At 42.4% G+C, this 16,730-nt stretch overlaps 1 protein-coding gene across 1 annotated transcript in view; it reads right to left on the bottom strand.

The window, feature by feature from the left end:
- The window catches only part of SNTG1 (syntrophin, gamma 1), a 152,967-nt gene that overhangs the window by 74,773 nt on the left and 61,464 nt on the right, over nt 1-16,730 (bottom strand). The window contains exons 9-10 of the mRNA XM_010839011.1: nt 9,655-9,785; nt 2,361-2,490 (exon numbers count right to left, since the gene is read on the bottom strand). Coding sequence (XP_010837313.1) covers nt 2,361-2,490; nt 9,655-9,785 — 261 coding nt within the window. The remainder of the gene's footprint in view (nt 1-2,360; nt 2,491-9,654; nt 9,786-16,730) is intronic.

The raw sequence follows: 16,730 nt of genomic DNA, 5'->3' as shown, positions 1-16,730 counted from the left end.
AGAGACATTACTTTGCCAACAAAGGTTCGTCTAGTCAAGGCTATGGTTTTTCCTGTGGTCGTGTATGGATGTGAGAGTTGGACTGTGAAGAAGGCTGAGTGCCGAAGAATTGATGCTTTTGAACTGTGGTGTTGGAGAAGACTCTTGAGAGTCCTTTGGACTGCAAGGAGATCCAACCGGTCCATTCTGAAGATCAGCCCTGGGATTTCTTTGGAAGGAATGATGCTAAAGCTGAAACTCCAGTACTTTGGCCACCTCATGTGAAGAGTTGACTCATTGGAAAAGACTCTGATGCTGGGAGGGATTGCGGGCAGGAGGAGAAGGGGACGACAGAGGATGAGATGGCTGGATGGCATCACTGACTCGATGGACGTGAGTCTGAGTGAACTCCGGGAGTTGGTGATGGACAGGGAGGCCTGATGTGCTGCGATTCATGGGGTCACAAAGGGTCAGACACAACTGAGCGACTGATCTGATCTGATATGCAAACACACACACATAAGTGATATATTTCAAGTACCACATTCCATTCTGATAAAGGGAACACATCCATAGGACATATGTGGAAGAATTTAGACCAGAAGAGATTCCTTTGTGTTAACAGGTAATCTTAGTAGAAATGTCACATGAAATTCTCTCTGTTTATCAATTTGATCAATTAGATCAATTTGATCAAATAGATCAAAAGGATCTATTTCAGTGCTTGAGCAGTAAAAAGTGATTGGAAAGGTTAGATTCATGAAATGCTGGCTGAGAGAGAGCTCTGCCTTTTATTTGCTTCCCTCTGTCTCTTTTAAAGATGAGGGACTGAGGGGTAGGTCTTCGGTTGCCAGAAATCAGAGCTGCTTAATGGTCTAGTCAGCACTAGACATTTATTTTAGCTCAGCTTGTCCTGTGTGATTCACATTCTGGTATCCACACAGCCATTCTTCAGAAGATGAAGAATCTCAAATGACAACCGGACAAAACAGAGATGTGCAGCGTCACACTCAATGTGCGAATCTATACGGCCATTTATCAGCAGTTTTGGATTAAATCATGAAATTTAGAGTGCCGCTCCAGAAAGGAGAAGTGCAACTGTTTCAGCATCATTTCAGGGCCAGAATGGCTGAAGCACTTCTTCATTTAGCCCTCGCAGAGACTGAGGCTAACAGCATTCATTTAAGAAGAGGAGCTTGAAGTCCAGCTCAGAACTGGTGCAGGGAGACCTGGGCTCCACACCGAGTCCCCTGACACCACATCCCAGCTTCTCCCCGGCAAAAATATCACTGCAAAGGCAACCGGCTTGAATCCCCTTTGCCTGATCACAGGAGAGTGTGTTTGAAGTTATGCGTCCTTGGGTCCTTTCATGGTCCCTCCATGGGTCCTCCTTCACACCCGTCCTGTCCTTCTCCCTCCCCTGTATGTGATATTCATAGGCCTCCAGCCATGCCCACTGAGGCTGTGAGAAACACATACTCTCCCTTGCCACCCGAACACAGCCCCCGTCCAGGTGCTTTAGCTCAACAGTTATTGCACAACTTTTATTGTGATATTCTTACAAGTGAATTATTCTGAAAAGATCTGCTGCTACTGCTAAGTCACTTCAGTCGTGTCCGACTCTGTGACCCCATAGACAGCAGCCCACCAGGCTCTGCCATCCCTGGGATTCTCCAGGAAAGAACACTGGAGTGGGTTGCCATTTCCTTCTCCAATTCATGAAAGTGAAAAGTGAAAGGGAAGTCGCTCAGTCGTGTCTGACTCTTCGCGACCCCATGGACTGAAGCCTACCAGGCTCCTCCATCCATGGGCTTTTCCAGGCAAGAGTACTGGAGTGGGTTGCCATTGCCTTCTAGGGGCTTAAATAATATTGTAGGCTGCTTTGCAAGTGGACAAACTAGTCAACATATAGATGTATAGATATATAGGTAGACAAATGCATATATGTACATGGATTATAGATGCTGATGGATGCATGATATATATATAGAGAGAGAGACTGTATAGAGATATGAAATGTAAGGTAGATAGATGCATATATACATATATAAAAATATAGGTTGATATATATATACAGATATTTAGTGCTTACATGTTAAATATCTATTTTCAGTTATTTAACTAATATAGATGTTACAATGTTTGTTAATGGAAACTTAGGTATAAATATTGTTGTACTGATACACTGGACTAAAACACTCAAGATAGAGTGGCTTTCTTTGAGCAAGTATAATCCACTTTAATAATAGCTCTTATGGTGGGTGTGCAGTGGTCCATTCCTAGCAGAACACCAAACAGCTGATGGAATTAACTTGTATACTGAAGAGGTTCACTGAGGCAGGCGGAGGAGCTTTCCAAGCATTCCTGGAACCACTACTTACATTGTGCTTTGTGAGGCTGGAAATGTTGGTGGCTATTGCTTGCAGCCACTCTCCGCAGTCCTCTGCGGAGAGGCACTGGATGACCCCGCTGCAGACCCCGTCCACTGCGGTGACTTGGAAGGCGTTCTGCCTGCAGAGACGTCAGAGCAAATCAGACCAAGACATCATCTCGGGTGTCTGTGTGCAACTTGAGATAGCTGTCTGCTCAAAAGCTCTTCTTGCAGACCACATAAATGCAGCTTCAAATTCCTCTTTCCTTATATCTTAAAAAATCTGTTATTACACGGAACACTAAAGATAAACCCAGCTTCCCAGCTGGCACTAGTGGTAAAGAACCTACCTGCCAAGGCAGGAGCCATAGAGACATGGGTTCGATCCCTGCGTTGGCAAAATCCCCTGGAGGAGGGCATGCAACCCACTTCAGTACTCATGCATGGAGCATCCCATGGACAGAGGAGCCTGGTGGGCTACAGTCCATAGCGTTACAAAGAGTTGGACATGACTAAGCAATTTAGCACACATGCATACAAATATGAACCCAGATGACACACAATTTTGAATTACTCAAAGCTTCTTGAGAAACAGATGAGTTTGGAGAAACTTGGAGACGTACAATATATTATGTAAATGGAAGCATGTCAAACACCTTTGAGAGGGATTCTCCCTGTTCCCTGAATATCACAAAGTTATGCATAGATGTTTATCCATTATTTTGGCTACCATCTCCTCTTGACATTTTTCAGTGCATTTCTGATGGAAAGATCGCACGAAAACCCCGCACCCAGATACCAAGCATCATTTAAAACTCTCATGCTGTCATGAGCTGAAGCACTTTCCCAGCTGTTTGTCTTCTCAGGGATGGTTTTGGACAAGGGTCCACAGTTCTTCACATCTAAATATTCACGCTGTAAATTTATGTAGATGTTTGCATTTCAGTAACAACCACAATCTCCTTAAAAGTGCTCTGGCCAGCCTGAATATCTCTATTGTCTTTTCTTGAGTTTTTGTTGTTGTTAGAGAAAATTAAATAATGCCATTCTAAGTTGTTTACAAAAGTGCTGTAGAGTTTAAAGCAGCTTTCCGCAGCTTTAATTACTTACTTTTATTTTTCTGTTTCAAGTTCTTGCATGTTTCAATATAAGCTTAATGGAGAGGAATAGATAAAAATCCCAAAATGAATGGAAAGTAGCCAAATGCCTCATGCTTGAAAATTACTCTGTGGTGCAACACAATACACTTCAGAAAATGCACAAACTATCTTTAAATCCCAGCCAGTTTTGAAGCAATAGACAAATGATGTAGTTCAGCATTCCAAAGGCTATGTAAATAGTGTACATTTATATGTTTTTCTCCAATTAAATTGCTTTTTGTCTCTTCTGAATTTTGTTATGTAGGTGTTTGTGGATATTAAACATATTTCAATTTCAAAAATAAAGACTCTCCAGCCGGCAATTATCTGGCCCAGCTTCATCATGAGGCTGGTGTCTCTCTCCTGTCCCATGAGACTGGTCCAGACCTCAGAACCGGACACGCTCCAGAGACTTTAACACTGAAGGCCCTTTGCATCCACATTATTACTATTTTTAGAGACACTTGTTCTGAAAAACTTGACCAAGCATTTTCAACTGATTATGGGAAAGTGTTCAAATATTCTTTTTTATTTGCTCTGAAAAACACATAAAAAGTCTGAGAGGGGGCAACTATTGTCTGTCTCTTTGAAATAATATTCTTTTGAATTTGTGACAAGAAAAAAACATGCACAGCACAAAAAGAATACTGTAACTTCCCGTGACTTTCTCAACTTTAATTCTGATATTCACTAGTGAGTAAGACATTTAAGATATGCAGTCAGAAGCTCAACTATCCATGGAAAATGAAAACTAATTTGAGTTAGCAACAACGTTTCTTTCTGCTTTTTGATTATCGTAACCATTGCTTCATGTACCAGAAATTAAAGCATGTCTTGAACATATTTGTCCTCTCTGCTGTAAACGAGTCATGGCAGCTGGGTATTTTTAGCTGATTAGAGTTGATGCACTTGGAGGAAACCCACAACCCATGCAATCGCACATGGCACACAGTCTCCACGGTCATTTGCAAGGACTAGCCTTTATAAACCCAGGCTTATACACTACTATATACCAATTGTACATTCTGTTTCCACTTTTCAGGTTATTTGTCAGAAGCCCTTTCATGAATATAAGTGAAATATTTCAATAGTTTCTTTGATTACACACAACCTCTTACAAAATAAACAGGTCATCAAGAATTAGCCTGGGCCCTGTTTCTACTTCTGCTATTGAATAAATAAGAGCACTGGCACATTAGTCCACTTAGTTGTGCCCCAATTTCCCCTAACAGAGAATGAGGAAAACATACTTTACAGATTCAACAAATATTTATGGAGTAACTGGTGGGACCCAAATCCTCTCATTGATCACTGAAGCACTGAGAAAGAACTGCCAACGTGTGACCCTGAGGCGATATTTAAGAAAGTTTGGTGAGCATGTGTCACCCAGCACTTAGCCAGAGCCCCAAGGCTGTGGGGATATTTGTGCTTCTAGAAAATGGAATTCTTTAGGTCAAGATAATCAGTAATTGTAAAAAAAAAAAAAAAAGAAAAACAAAATTTCTTTTTTTCAGCTTGTTTTGATCATATACTCTCTGAAATCAGTAAACTACACTACCTTCTAAGTAGGACTTCCCAGGTGGTGCTGGTGATAAAGAATCTGCCTCCCAATGCAGGAGACATAAGATATACGGGTTTGATCCCTGGGTCCAGAAGATCCCCTGGAGGAAGGCATGGCAACCCACTCCAGTATTCTTGAGTGGAGAATCCCATGGACAGAGGAGCCTGGCAGGCTACTATCCATGGAGTCGCAAAGAGTCAGACACAACTGAAGTGACTTAGCATACACATGCAGCCGCTAAGTTAGCATTGAGGTATTGGGAAATATGAAAATTTAACAACATTTGTAGTAGTCTTGAGGATTCCTAGATTAAATTACGATTCTTTGTACACACACACACACACAGATACAAACACACACACACTCACTTGCTCAAAAAAACCCCACAGTGACAAGATTACAGTTAGATAATTTGAACTTTTTTCCACTTTCCACTCAATATTGTTTTCTATTTTTCTAATGATTCTTGATCACTACTCTGGCAACAAAAGTTATGCTCAAATGTTGCTAAATTTCAAAGTAGTTTTTTTCATTTAAACTACAAATTTATTCTTCTGTTGCATAAATAATTATGCAATTATATTCATAAATAATTCATAAATAATTAATTGTCAATATGCATGTTGCTTCTGCCGCTACTGCTAAGTTGTTTCAGTCGCGTCCGACTATGTGTGACCCCATAGATGGCCACCCACCAGGCTCCCCCGTCCCTGGGATTCTCCAGGCAAGCACATTGGAGTGGGTTGCCATTTCCTTCTCCAATGCATGAAAGTGAAAAGTGAAAGCGAAGTCACTCAGTTGTGTCCGACTCTTAGTGACCCCATGGACTGCAGCCTACCAGGCTCCTCTGTCCATGGGATTTTCCAGGCAAGAGTACTGGAGTGGGTCAATATGCATATACATCAATATATGCAATTCTTATTTACACAGTTAGTAATTCATGTTTGTGTTCATTGTTCATCACGTGCCACATGCAGGCACATGCAGGAGAAGTTTACTTTGTGAGGAGTGAGGAGGAGAAGGCGGTGGTGGAGGGGCATTGCAAGCAGGCGGGAGAGTTGCAGAGCCTAAGCTGCACCAGTCTGGAGTGGCTGGACGGCCTTGTCCAGGAGAGGGTTAGCGGGACTGTGGGAAAGCAGGCAGAGTTAGACAGGGCAGCCCGGTGAACATCACGGAAGGAGCTTCAAGTCTATGGGAACGGTGGCTGAACCTCCATGGAGGACCCCATGGTCAGATTTGTGTGCACTGGGTTGATTGTGTCAGATAAGGTAGGATGACCGGCAAATACAAGCTGAGGTGGGACTGCACATGTGTGAGTGGGAGGGAAAGTAAACATCAGCTCAAGAATATTATAAAGGCTATGGATCAACGAGAGCTTCCTGTAAAGGAAAATGAGGGAACAGGGTCTGGGGTCCACCTGGATGGATGGCTTATACAGAGGATAGGAGACAAGGCACATGCTTTAGACAGGAGGTGATTCCTCCAAAAACAAACAGCAGCAGCATGAAGGCATGACTGGCTTAGAGGAATGGGGTTGTATGGAAATTAATCTGTTTCTCAGTCTATTCAGGATTTCTGTTCTATAGTTAATACAAAGAAGCACTTTCTTCTCCTTAATAACCTTCCCATTCTAATCTCCCGACACTGAAATGTTCTGCAATATTATGATACTTCAGAATTGAACCGAAACACGTATTTCCAAGTCATTATTATATAATGAACATAAACTGTCTTATTATTGATAAAATGTTATGATGTTTTAATTCATATTTACACAATAGCTATGACAGTAACACAATTTTGTTGCAATTAAAAATGAGAGGTATTATATCACTAAAGTTAAAATTATGGGCCTTGGAAAAACCAACCAACACATAACGTCCTGGCTTTTGATCCAAGTTCAACAATTTTGTATATTTGTCATCATGGGCCACTAATTTATCTTTTCTCTTTTATTTCCCTCATTTTCTCAACTGCCACTGGCCCATGAGCTCCTTCAGGGAAAGAAGCAAACACAACATCTTGCATATAGACATTAAATCGATATTTATTGAGTGAATGAGTGAACAATAAATTAGCTCTTGAATCTGAATTGTTGTGCAATCCACTCAGAAGAGTGTTGTGTTTATAACTGCTTATTACTGTCATAGTCACTGAGTGTAATTAATTCAACTGCTAAAAGCTGTTGATGTGTTGAGGTGTCATAAAAATAAAAATGGAAGAAGTCATCTAGATTTATACAATTTCCTTTGTCTCATAAATTTCTTTAGCTAAACATTTCTACATCATTTAACTACAAAAAATTTTTAAAGTAAAAACAAAAGAACAAATACACACACTAAAAATACCATTAATAGAAATATTTTGAAACTTCTTAAAGCAGAAGACAAATAGATCCAAAAGAAAAAAATTAACAGAAGCAGAAAGATTAAAAGTAGGGCATATTTGAACAACAGTTATCTGAAAACAAAAAAAAATATCTTGAGGAATTTAAGATACATATATAATTCAACCTTGAATATTCATTGGAAAGACTGATGCTGAAGGTGAATCTCTAATACTTTGGTCACCTGATGCAAAGGGCTGACTCACTGGCAAAGACCCTGATGCTGGGAAAGACTGAGGGCAGGAGGAGAAGGAGGTGACAGAGGATAAAATGGTTGAATGGCATTGGTGACTCAATGGACATGAGTTTGAGCAAATTCTGGGAGATGGTGAAGGATAGGGAAGCCTGGCGTGCTGCAGTTCATAGAGACGTGAAGAGTTGGACACAACTCAGCGACTAAACAACAACAACAATATAATTCAAATATCTTCAGAAATATGCACAAAGATAAGAAAGAAATAAAGGAATTAGTTAAGGTGTTTTAAGTTTCTAGAATTTCCTGAAAGAGGTAAAATTAATAAGTTGTACTGGTGGTGGTTTAGTTGCTAAGTTGTGTTCGACTCTTGCGACCCCTTGGACTATAGCCCACCAGGCTCCTCTGTCAATCAGGTTCTCTAGGCAAGAATACTGGAGTGGGATGACATTTCCTTCTCCAAAATAAGTTGCATTAAACACTAATAAATCGTGCATGGTGGTCTGAGTGTTGGTGACAAACCTCCTAGTCACATTTTGAAATCCTAGTGACCAACATGATGGTGTAAGAGGAGATGCTGAAGCCACGAGGGTCAAAACCTCATGCACAAGGTCAGTAGTTCATAAAAGAGTATCCAGAGTGACCCCTGGCCCCACCCCAAGGGAGGACAGAGGAGAAGACAGCAGGCATGAACTAGGAGTGGTCTTCGTCAAAGAACTTGAGGACTCAGCCATGACCTGGATGCCTTAAACCAAGGCTTCCAGCACCCAGAGCTGTAAGAAACCATTTCTGTTGTTTGCTGTGAGTACTGGGGCTTCCCAGGTGGCACAGTGGTAAAGTACCCACCTGCCAAGGCAAGAGACACAGGTTAGATCTATGGGTTGGGAAGATCCGCTGGAGGAGGTAGTGGCAAACCACTCCAGTATTCTTGCCTGGAGAATCCCAGGGACAGAGAAGCCTGGTGGGCGACAATCCATGAGGTCGCAAAAGAGTCTGACACAACTAAGTGACTAGAGAACAACAACTGCGGTTATTATCTGCCATGTTTTGTCACAGCAGCCTGGAAGGACTAAGACATATGGTGTAATGTTTAGACAATAACTAAAACCAAATAAAAGGTGTATATATAGTGATATAATAGAGGGAATATTAAAATTTTAAATATTTAATTACTTTGAAAATCAAAAATAAGTTCAAAAAAACAGAATAGAAAAACTAGCATGTTGATACAAAGGACTTTTTTTCTTGAATATATACAAAACTCTTAAATCTCAACAGTAAAAAATAAAATGGTAAAAATACATAAGTAAAGCCAATTTACTAAATGATCAAAAAACAAAGAGATATTTCACCAAAGAGGACTTCCTGTAATAAATACACATGTGGAAAGATGCTCAACATCATTAGGACACACAAATTAAGGTCATGTGACACAGTGTACCTACACCTTACATCGATAGGAAGGCTAAAGTGGAAGACGGCGGCAACTCTAACCTAAGTCTGCAGCTGCTGGGCTGAGCGAGGTGACCCGAGGAGGGGCTGCTGGACTCTCTACCCTCTTCCCACACTGACCGCTCTGGCTCACAGGGACCTCAGGCCCCACTCCACCTGTCCTCCCCAAGATGGGGTGAGGTGGTGGGCGGGGGCTGACTGCCCTCAGCTTCCCCTCCATCCCTGCCTCTGTGAGCAGGTTCCACGGAGAGCTGGGGGTTCATCACCACCTGCAGCAACAGCACAGTGTCCACGGCTCCAGCCATCCACCCTCCTTGGTGGCAGCAAGGCCAGCCCAACCATGGAGCAGAGGCCCCACGGTGGGGACGGCCACAGGGGTAGAGCTGGTGTCTGAGGGTTCCCAGGGCTCGGTCAGCAGGGCTGAGAAGCGAGCCAAGCCCATGCCCACCACTTGCACTGAGGTGTGTTTGCTACCTGGCCCTCTTCCCACTTTTGGAAGCACACTGAACAAGGAATCACAGTCCCGTCACCAGCCAGACACCAGGCCTCGCTGTCGGTGCCCGTGGAACTCACCGGCTCAGGTCGGTCCCGGGCAGGTACTGAGAGAACCGTGAGTGCAGCAGCGGGATGAGCCTCAGGTCGCACCACCGCTTCTCCCACCGCAGCCCCGGGGACGCGGGCCACGATGAGCAGGACAGCGTGTCCTGAAAGGAAAACAGACTTTCAGCATCGCGGCCACAAACCCCTTCCACCATAGGGCTATTTCCCCCTAAGCAATCCAAAGACAGGGACAGAATACCATGGGATATCCATATTCAGTGGCAATGAAATTACATTTTCTAATGTCTCCACTAATGGAATCCTATAAGAAAGTGAGGAGGGAATCGTTGAGATGAAAAATCAGAGTGAAAAACATGAAAATAATGGGTCAGGAGCTGGGAGAAAAAATAAAATTGGGACAACTGAATCCATTCAAGAATGCAAAGATGGGTCAACTGTGATGAACTTGTAGGTGACAAAAAAAAAAAAGTTCAATTAGCAAGTATTTTCTATCTGTGAAGTACAAAACATTACAAGGGCTTGTGATTCATTGGTTAGTTAAAAATATTTTTGAATAGAATGAATATTCCTCTAAAACAACTCTCAAACAGTACTCAAGGAAATCATTGTCAATTTATTTAACTTTATGTTAAAATGTTCGTATTTTCCTGTATTGCTTTAGAGTTATGTTAAGATAACCACTACTGGTTTGAAATTCCATGTATTTTAAATTCCATAAAAAGTCTGTGTTTTTTTCCTTTTGTACAGAGAAGACATACATTTGAATAAAATTTGAGCTTTTCAGTGGGTGTTGATCAGTGTTTCTTTCATTTTCTTTCACTGTTGGATTTCTCCTTGGCTCTAGTACAGGGAACGATGTTGGTGCGTAGGCTGGCCTGGGTTCTACCAGCCAAGGCTCAGTTTGATCAGAGAGCTGCTGACGTGGATTTCTCTCTAGTCTAGAGATTCTTTGTGTATAGATGGGTGCTCAGGCATGTCTGATTCTTTGTGTCCCCATGGACTGTAGCCCACCATGCTCCTCTGTTCATGGGATTTCCCAGGTAAGAATTCTCTCATTCTTGAGTGATGATACTAGAAGGAGATTCTGTTTTAGTCTAAATATTGAACTTCTGTGAGTCTAGATATTATTAACCTTTTCTTCTGGTATTAATTTCTTAAAAATTGGTTATAGCAAAAAAAAAAAAATCTTCCATTATTTTCACTAAAGGTTGAGTGCTCTCTGGTATTACTATGTTAATTGTCAACAGTTGTGCCAGTGAAAGTCCATGAAATCCTTGGAGCAGTTTGGAGCACCCAGAAGGAAGGTCTGGCTTAGACGGTCAAGAGGCCCCCTTGTTGTCCAGTCTCTCGGGGGCTCAGCCTTTGTGCAGGATGGTCGCGTTCAGGGCTTCTGTGGTGACTGAGATGCAGAGACCCAGGGTTCACATCAACCATCCCCTTTTTCCTCGTGTCAGATGTCACAGACAGTCAGCACATGGCCCAGGTGAGGCAGTAGCTGTGCACCAGGGGAAGAGGGCTGAGACCCCCATTAGAATGAAGCCACCTGGGTTCAGAATCATGCTTCCCCAACTGATGAGTCCTGGGAGAGTCACTCACCAAGTCTTTGCACCCATGCATCAGTCTCCAAAGTCATGGCTGTCACCAACGAAACCCACAACTCCTCCTAAGTCTTTTCTGCACAGGGGTACTTGAAACCACCATCCTATGTGACATCCTGGGGAAAACTGACGTGGTTTCCTTGGTCAGGCTGGACCCAACCAAGCAGCCCAGAGAAGTGAGAGGCAGAAACCCACTTGTGGGCTTTTGCTTGAGGCCCCACCTGGGAGGCTGTGCAGTCAGGCATTGACCAGAGGCCCCCAGCTGGTCAGCAGCAGTGTCAGGATCCACTCGGACCTATATCTCTCTGACTCCACAGCCAACATGTGGCCCACAGCGCAACATATAACATTCATAATCAGAGCTTAAATGATGGAAAGAATGACTCAGATTTTTGTCTTGATTATTTCACAATTCTGCAAAGTTATTTCAGGCAAATTATTTACAGACGGACCCTCGTTGTTCATGAAAAGCACAAAGAACTCCTCTCACTCCATTGTTCCCTGAACAAATGGACAGAAAAAGTAAAAGAACATAAAAGACAAGGGAAATGGAATATGGAGAATGAAATCACCATAGGAGAGGATGATAAGCTTTACCAATTACATTTTATAGACTTTGTGTGCTGGCAGGTATGAAAATACACATGACCTTTGACCCTTCCTGATATAGCACCTCAACCTGGAGTCTTTAAGTATCAAAGTTGAAAAATGTCACTTCCTCATACATTTCTTTCTCATAAAAAATATGTTATAACTCCCACTTCAGCTATTGAAATAATCAAGGTTAGTGCATTTCATTTTACAGATCTGTTATTTACAGTGAAATATCTGGTGTCTTTTGAAAATGATTTATACTTATTGCTTAAATTATGACAGTAGAATATAAATTTACTTTCTAGTCTTTTTCTGTAACAACTGCCAGAATTATTTTTGATTGCATACAATGATCTAACAACACAAAGATTTTAATGGTTTTAAGGCCCATAACTAACTTTCAAAACATTTATTCTTCAATGTCAAGAATGTTGTTTCCTATAATATTAATAGCACAAATGGGAAAAGTAGCATTAACAGTCTTTGCTTTAAAATAAACTCTTGCCTGACTTCAGACTATACTACAAAGCTACAGTCATCATGACAGTATGGTACTGGCACAAAGACGGAAATATAGATCAATGGAACAAAATAGAAAGCCCAGAGACAAAGCCACACACCTATGGATACCTTATCTTTGACAAAGGAGGCAAAAATATACAATGGAGAAAAGATAATCTCTTTAACAAATAGTGCTGGGAAAACTGGTCAGCCACCTGTAAAAGAATGAAACTAGAACACGTTCTAACACCACACGCAAAAATAAACTCAAAATGGATTAAAGACCTAAAAGTAAGACCAGAAACTATAAAACTCCTAGAGGAAAACATAGGCAAAACACTCTCCGACATAAGTCACAGCAAGATCCTTTATGACCCACCCCCCAGAGTAATGGAAATAAAAGCATGACCCATTTCCCAGAGTAATGGAAATAAAAGCAAAAATAAACAAATGGGACCTAATTAAACTTAAAAGCTTCTGCACAACAAAGGAAACTATAAGCAAGGTGAAAAGACAGCCTTCAGAACGGGAGAAAATAATAGCAAACAAAGCAACTGACAAAGAATTAATCCCAAAAATATGCAAGCAGCTTATGTAGCTCAATACCAGAAAAATAAACAACACAATAAAAAATGGACCAAAGAACTAAACAGACATTTCTCCAAAGAAGACATACAGATGGCTAACAAACACATGAAAAGATGCTCAACATCACTCATTATCAGAGAAACACAAATCAAAACCACAATGAGGTACCATCTCACGCTGGTCAGAATGGCTGCTATCAAAAAGTCTACAAACAATAAATGCTGGAGAGGGTGTGGAGAAAAGGGAACCCTCTTACACTGTTGGTGGGAATGCAAACTAGTACAGTCACTAAGGAGAACAATGTGGAGATTCCTTAAAAAAACTGGAAATAGAACTGCCATACAACCCAGCAATCCCACTGCTGGCCATACACACTGAGAAAACCAGAATTGAAAGAGACACATGTACCTCAATGTTTATCACAGCACTGTTTACAATAGCTAGGGCATGGAAGCAACCTAGATGTCCATCAGCAGATGAATGGATAAGAAAACTTTGGTACATATACACAATGGAATATTACTCAGCTATTAAAAAGAACACATTTGAATCAGTAGTAATGTGGTGGGTGAAACTGGAGCATATTATACAGAGTGAAGTCAGAAAGAAAAACCCCAATACAGTATATTAACGCATATATATGGAATTTAGAAAGATGGTAATGACAACCATATACATGAGATAGTAAAAGAGACACAGATATAAAGAACAGACTTTTGGACTCTGTGAGAGAAGGCGAGGGTGGGATGATTTGAAAGAATAGCATTGAAACATGTATATTATCATATGTAATAGAGATGACCAGTCCAAGTTTGATGCATGAAACAGGGCAATCAAAGCCAGTGAGCTGGGACAACCCAGAGCACGGGCATGGGGAGGGAGGTGGGAGGGGGCTTCAGGATTGGGGACACATGTACACCTGTGGCTGATTTATGTCAATGTATGGCAAAAACCACCACAATATTGTAAAGTAATTAGCCTCTGATTTAAATTAATTAATTAATTAAAAAATAAACTCTTTTTACAAAATGTAACACATTTCAAGGTATATTCCCATTCAAGATCTCAAGAACAATGATCAGGCCAAAGTAGAAATGTATACAGAGCAAAAGTGTGCTGTCAGTTACTCAGTCATGTCCGACTCTTTGTGACCCCATGGACTATAGTCCACCAGGCTCCTCTATCCATATGATTTTCCAGGCAAGAACACTGGAGTGTGTTGCCATTCTCTTCTCCAACAGATCTTCCTAACCCAGGGATTGAACCCCCATCTCCTACATTGACAGGCGGGTTCTTTGCCATCTGAGCCACCAGCGAAGCCCACATAGGGCAAAATTCAGATACAAATTTTGTTAAGGACTTGGCATAGAAAGCACTGATTAAAGGTGAATAGTCAGAATGTTTCTCAGAAACTGGTGAGCTAGTCACCTGAGTTTAAGCCTCCTGGTGAGCACAAGGCAAACTCTCTCTTCACCTTGATGAGCAAACTGGGAGAATCTCGTGTGTCCTAAAATTAGTGACCTCAAGTCCTTGGGAGGACTAGGCTATACTGTTATGTAAGGCGGTGGAGTGATGTTAACGTATCATCAGGTGTTATTTTCTCATATGTTTCAAATGTTGTCTTAAATACGTAGGCCATGTTTCAGGAAACTCAAACAGTATCTGCTTACTCAAAATCTGCTTCAGAAAATAAATATGCCGCAGGAACTGAACACAGCATCCCTGGGCTGGGACAGAAGTGAGGACTAGACACAGCCAGGACTGATGCTTCTCCTAGGGACCTGACTCCACAATGCACGTTCCAGGAACATGTGCCACAAGGCACCCTGCTGTCCAGGTTCCCAGGTACCTCATTATCAGTGACAAGCCAGAAGGACACAGGCTCCTAATCTTATGAATCTCTGAGTAGACCATACTCCATTCCCCAAACTGGCCACCAAGTCTGCGTGACCCACTAATTCCTGAGCAGCCTCAAGTTTGGTATGAAGTCTCCCAATTCTGGATGATTTAAATTAAGTCAGATATTCATAGTCTCTAGCTGACCTTTCTCTGATATTAGGATGCTAATGTCCACTGTTCTTTTTCTGCTGATGTTACAGTTTATTTCACACATTTGCCTGTAGATTTGGGGTTTAAACATTTTGGGGTCAGGAACCATAATTAACTGTTTCCCATGGCACCTAGACAGATCCCCACATGGTAGGTTCTCAGTAAATATCCATTTGATTGAGATGCAATGCAATAATTGTCTTTACTTTTATTGTATTTTAATTTATATGTGTCTTGATTCTTATTGTCTAAAACATTGCAAGTGTTATTAATTCCTTTAAAGATCCTTGCATGCATGTGTGTGATAAGTCATTTCAGTCGTGTCCGACTCTTTGCAACCCTATGGACTGTAGCCCACCAGTCTTCCCTGTCCATAGGATTCTCCAGGAAAGAATATTGGAGTGGTTTGCTATGCCCTCCTCCAGGGAATCTTCAGGACCCAGGAATCAAACCTTCATCTTACCTCTCCTGCTTGGCAGACAGGTTTGTTACTATTAGCACCACCTGTGAAGCCCTAAAGATCCTTAGCAAAGTCGAACAATGTTCAATCCTAACGCTAAAAATGGAAATCAAACATGCCTCTTGAAGTGGAAAGACATAACTCAGAAAGAAAAGTTTATGATGATGGAGTTTTTAAAGATTTGACAGTTGGATTTATTTGGAACAGTTGTGCTGTGGAATTGCTGAGTGGTTTCCTTAACGCAGTCAGGTATTTGTAAGGAAAACACTGACTCCAGCTCCACACTGAGGCACAAGTGGTGAACTCAATCCACAGTCACTGCTGTGTATGTAATGGGAAGAGAATAAAGCAGCCTGAATGGCTCCCACCCACTGACCTTCCTCTTTCCGTCTCCTTATTACAGAGGGGTCCACGGGTATGGGGCAGGGACTAGAATAACGTGTCACCCAGCTTGTTCAGCTCTGCAGAAGAACAGCTCTTCCCCCCTCTCAGGAGAGAGCAGAGATGGAGGCTCTGATGTGAGGGACAGATGGGGGAGGTCTCCGGAGAAGGGGATGAGGAGGGAACCTGGCAGGATGTGGGCTCCTGACGGGCGGGGTGGACACTGTATCGCCTGCCTGCCAAGGCTGGAGGGCTGCTCAGTGCCCCATGTCTGCATCCCTGGCTGCAGCCACAGTGGGGATGGGGCACTGAGCCCTGATTCCAGGCAGAGGCTCCTTTCAGAGGGGAGGCGGTCGACTCACAGCTGTGGGGGTCAAGGCACCACCCGTGAAAGGACCCGAAAGACAGCAGAGGCGTCACGAGCATGTTGACCGCAGGGATGGATGAGAGCATGCAGGAGGTGGAAGCTGGGCTGCGGCGGCGACATGGAGCTGACGGGCGCGCGGACCGACGCCTGTATTCACTTCATACCCATGCGCTCATTGTTTGAGTCATTCAGACCTTGCCGCCTTCTGAAGACCACATTTTAGATATTCTCCACCGTGTGACAGTTACTTCTCTGGTGACAGGAGTGAGAGAGAAGGGCAGTGAAGTACCGGATGTGGTTGGTTTACTCTTGGAGAGACGACCCTGGTGGTGCCAATGGTCCTCTTTCAGAACAAAAAAGGCAAAGGAAAATGACTGGGAGCCTGCTGGACTTGGCTGAGACCGACGCTTTGCGGTTCAGTGCACTGAGGCCAGAGGCATGAAGATGTTCAGAAGGAGGACTTTGAAGTGAAATGCCACAGTGAGGTCAAGAATTTCCAATGGAGAGTGAATCATACAGGTCAGAAGAAGCTCCACGTCTTATACATCCT

This window comes from Bison bison, unplaced genomic scaffold (genome assembly GCF_000754665.1).
Source record: "Bison bison bison isolate TAMUID 2011002044 unplaced genomic scaffold, Bison_UMD1.0 scf7180017864108, whole genome shotgun sequence".
NCBI classification, from domain to species: domain Eukaryota; kingdom Metazoa; phylum Chordata; class Mammalia; order Artiodactyla; family Bovidae; genus Bison; species Bison bison.
Note: the sequence above shows the minus strand (reverse complement) of the source record. Positions and strands in the feature narration are given on the sequence as shown.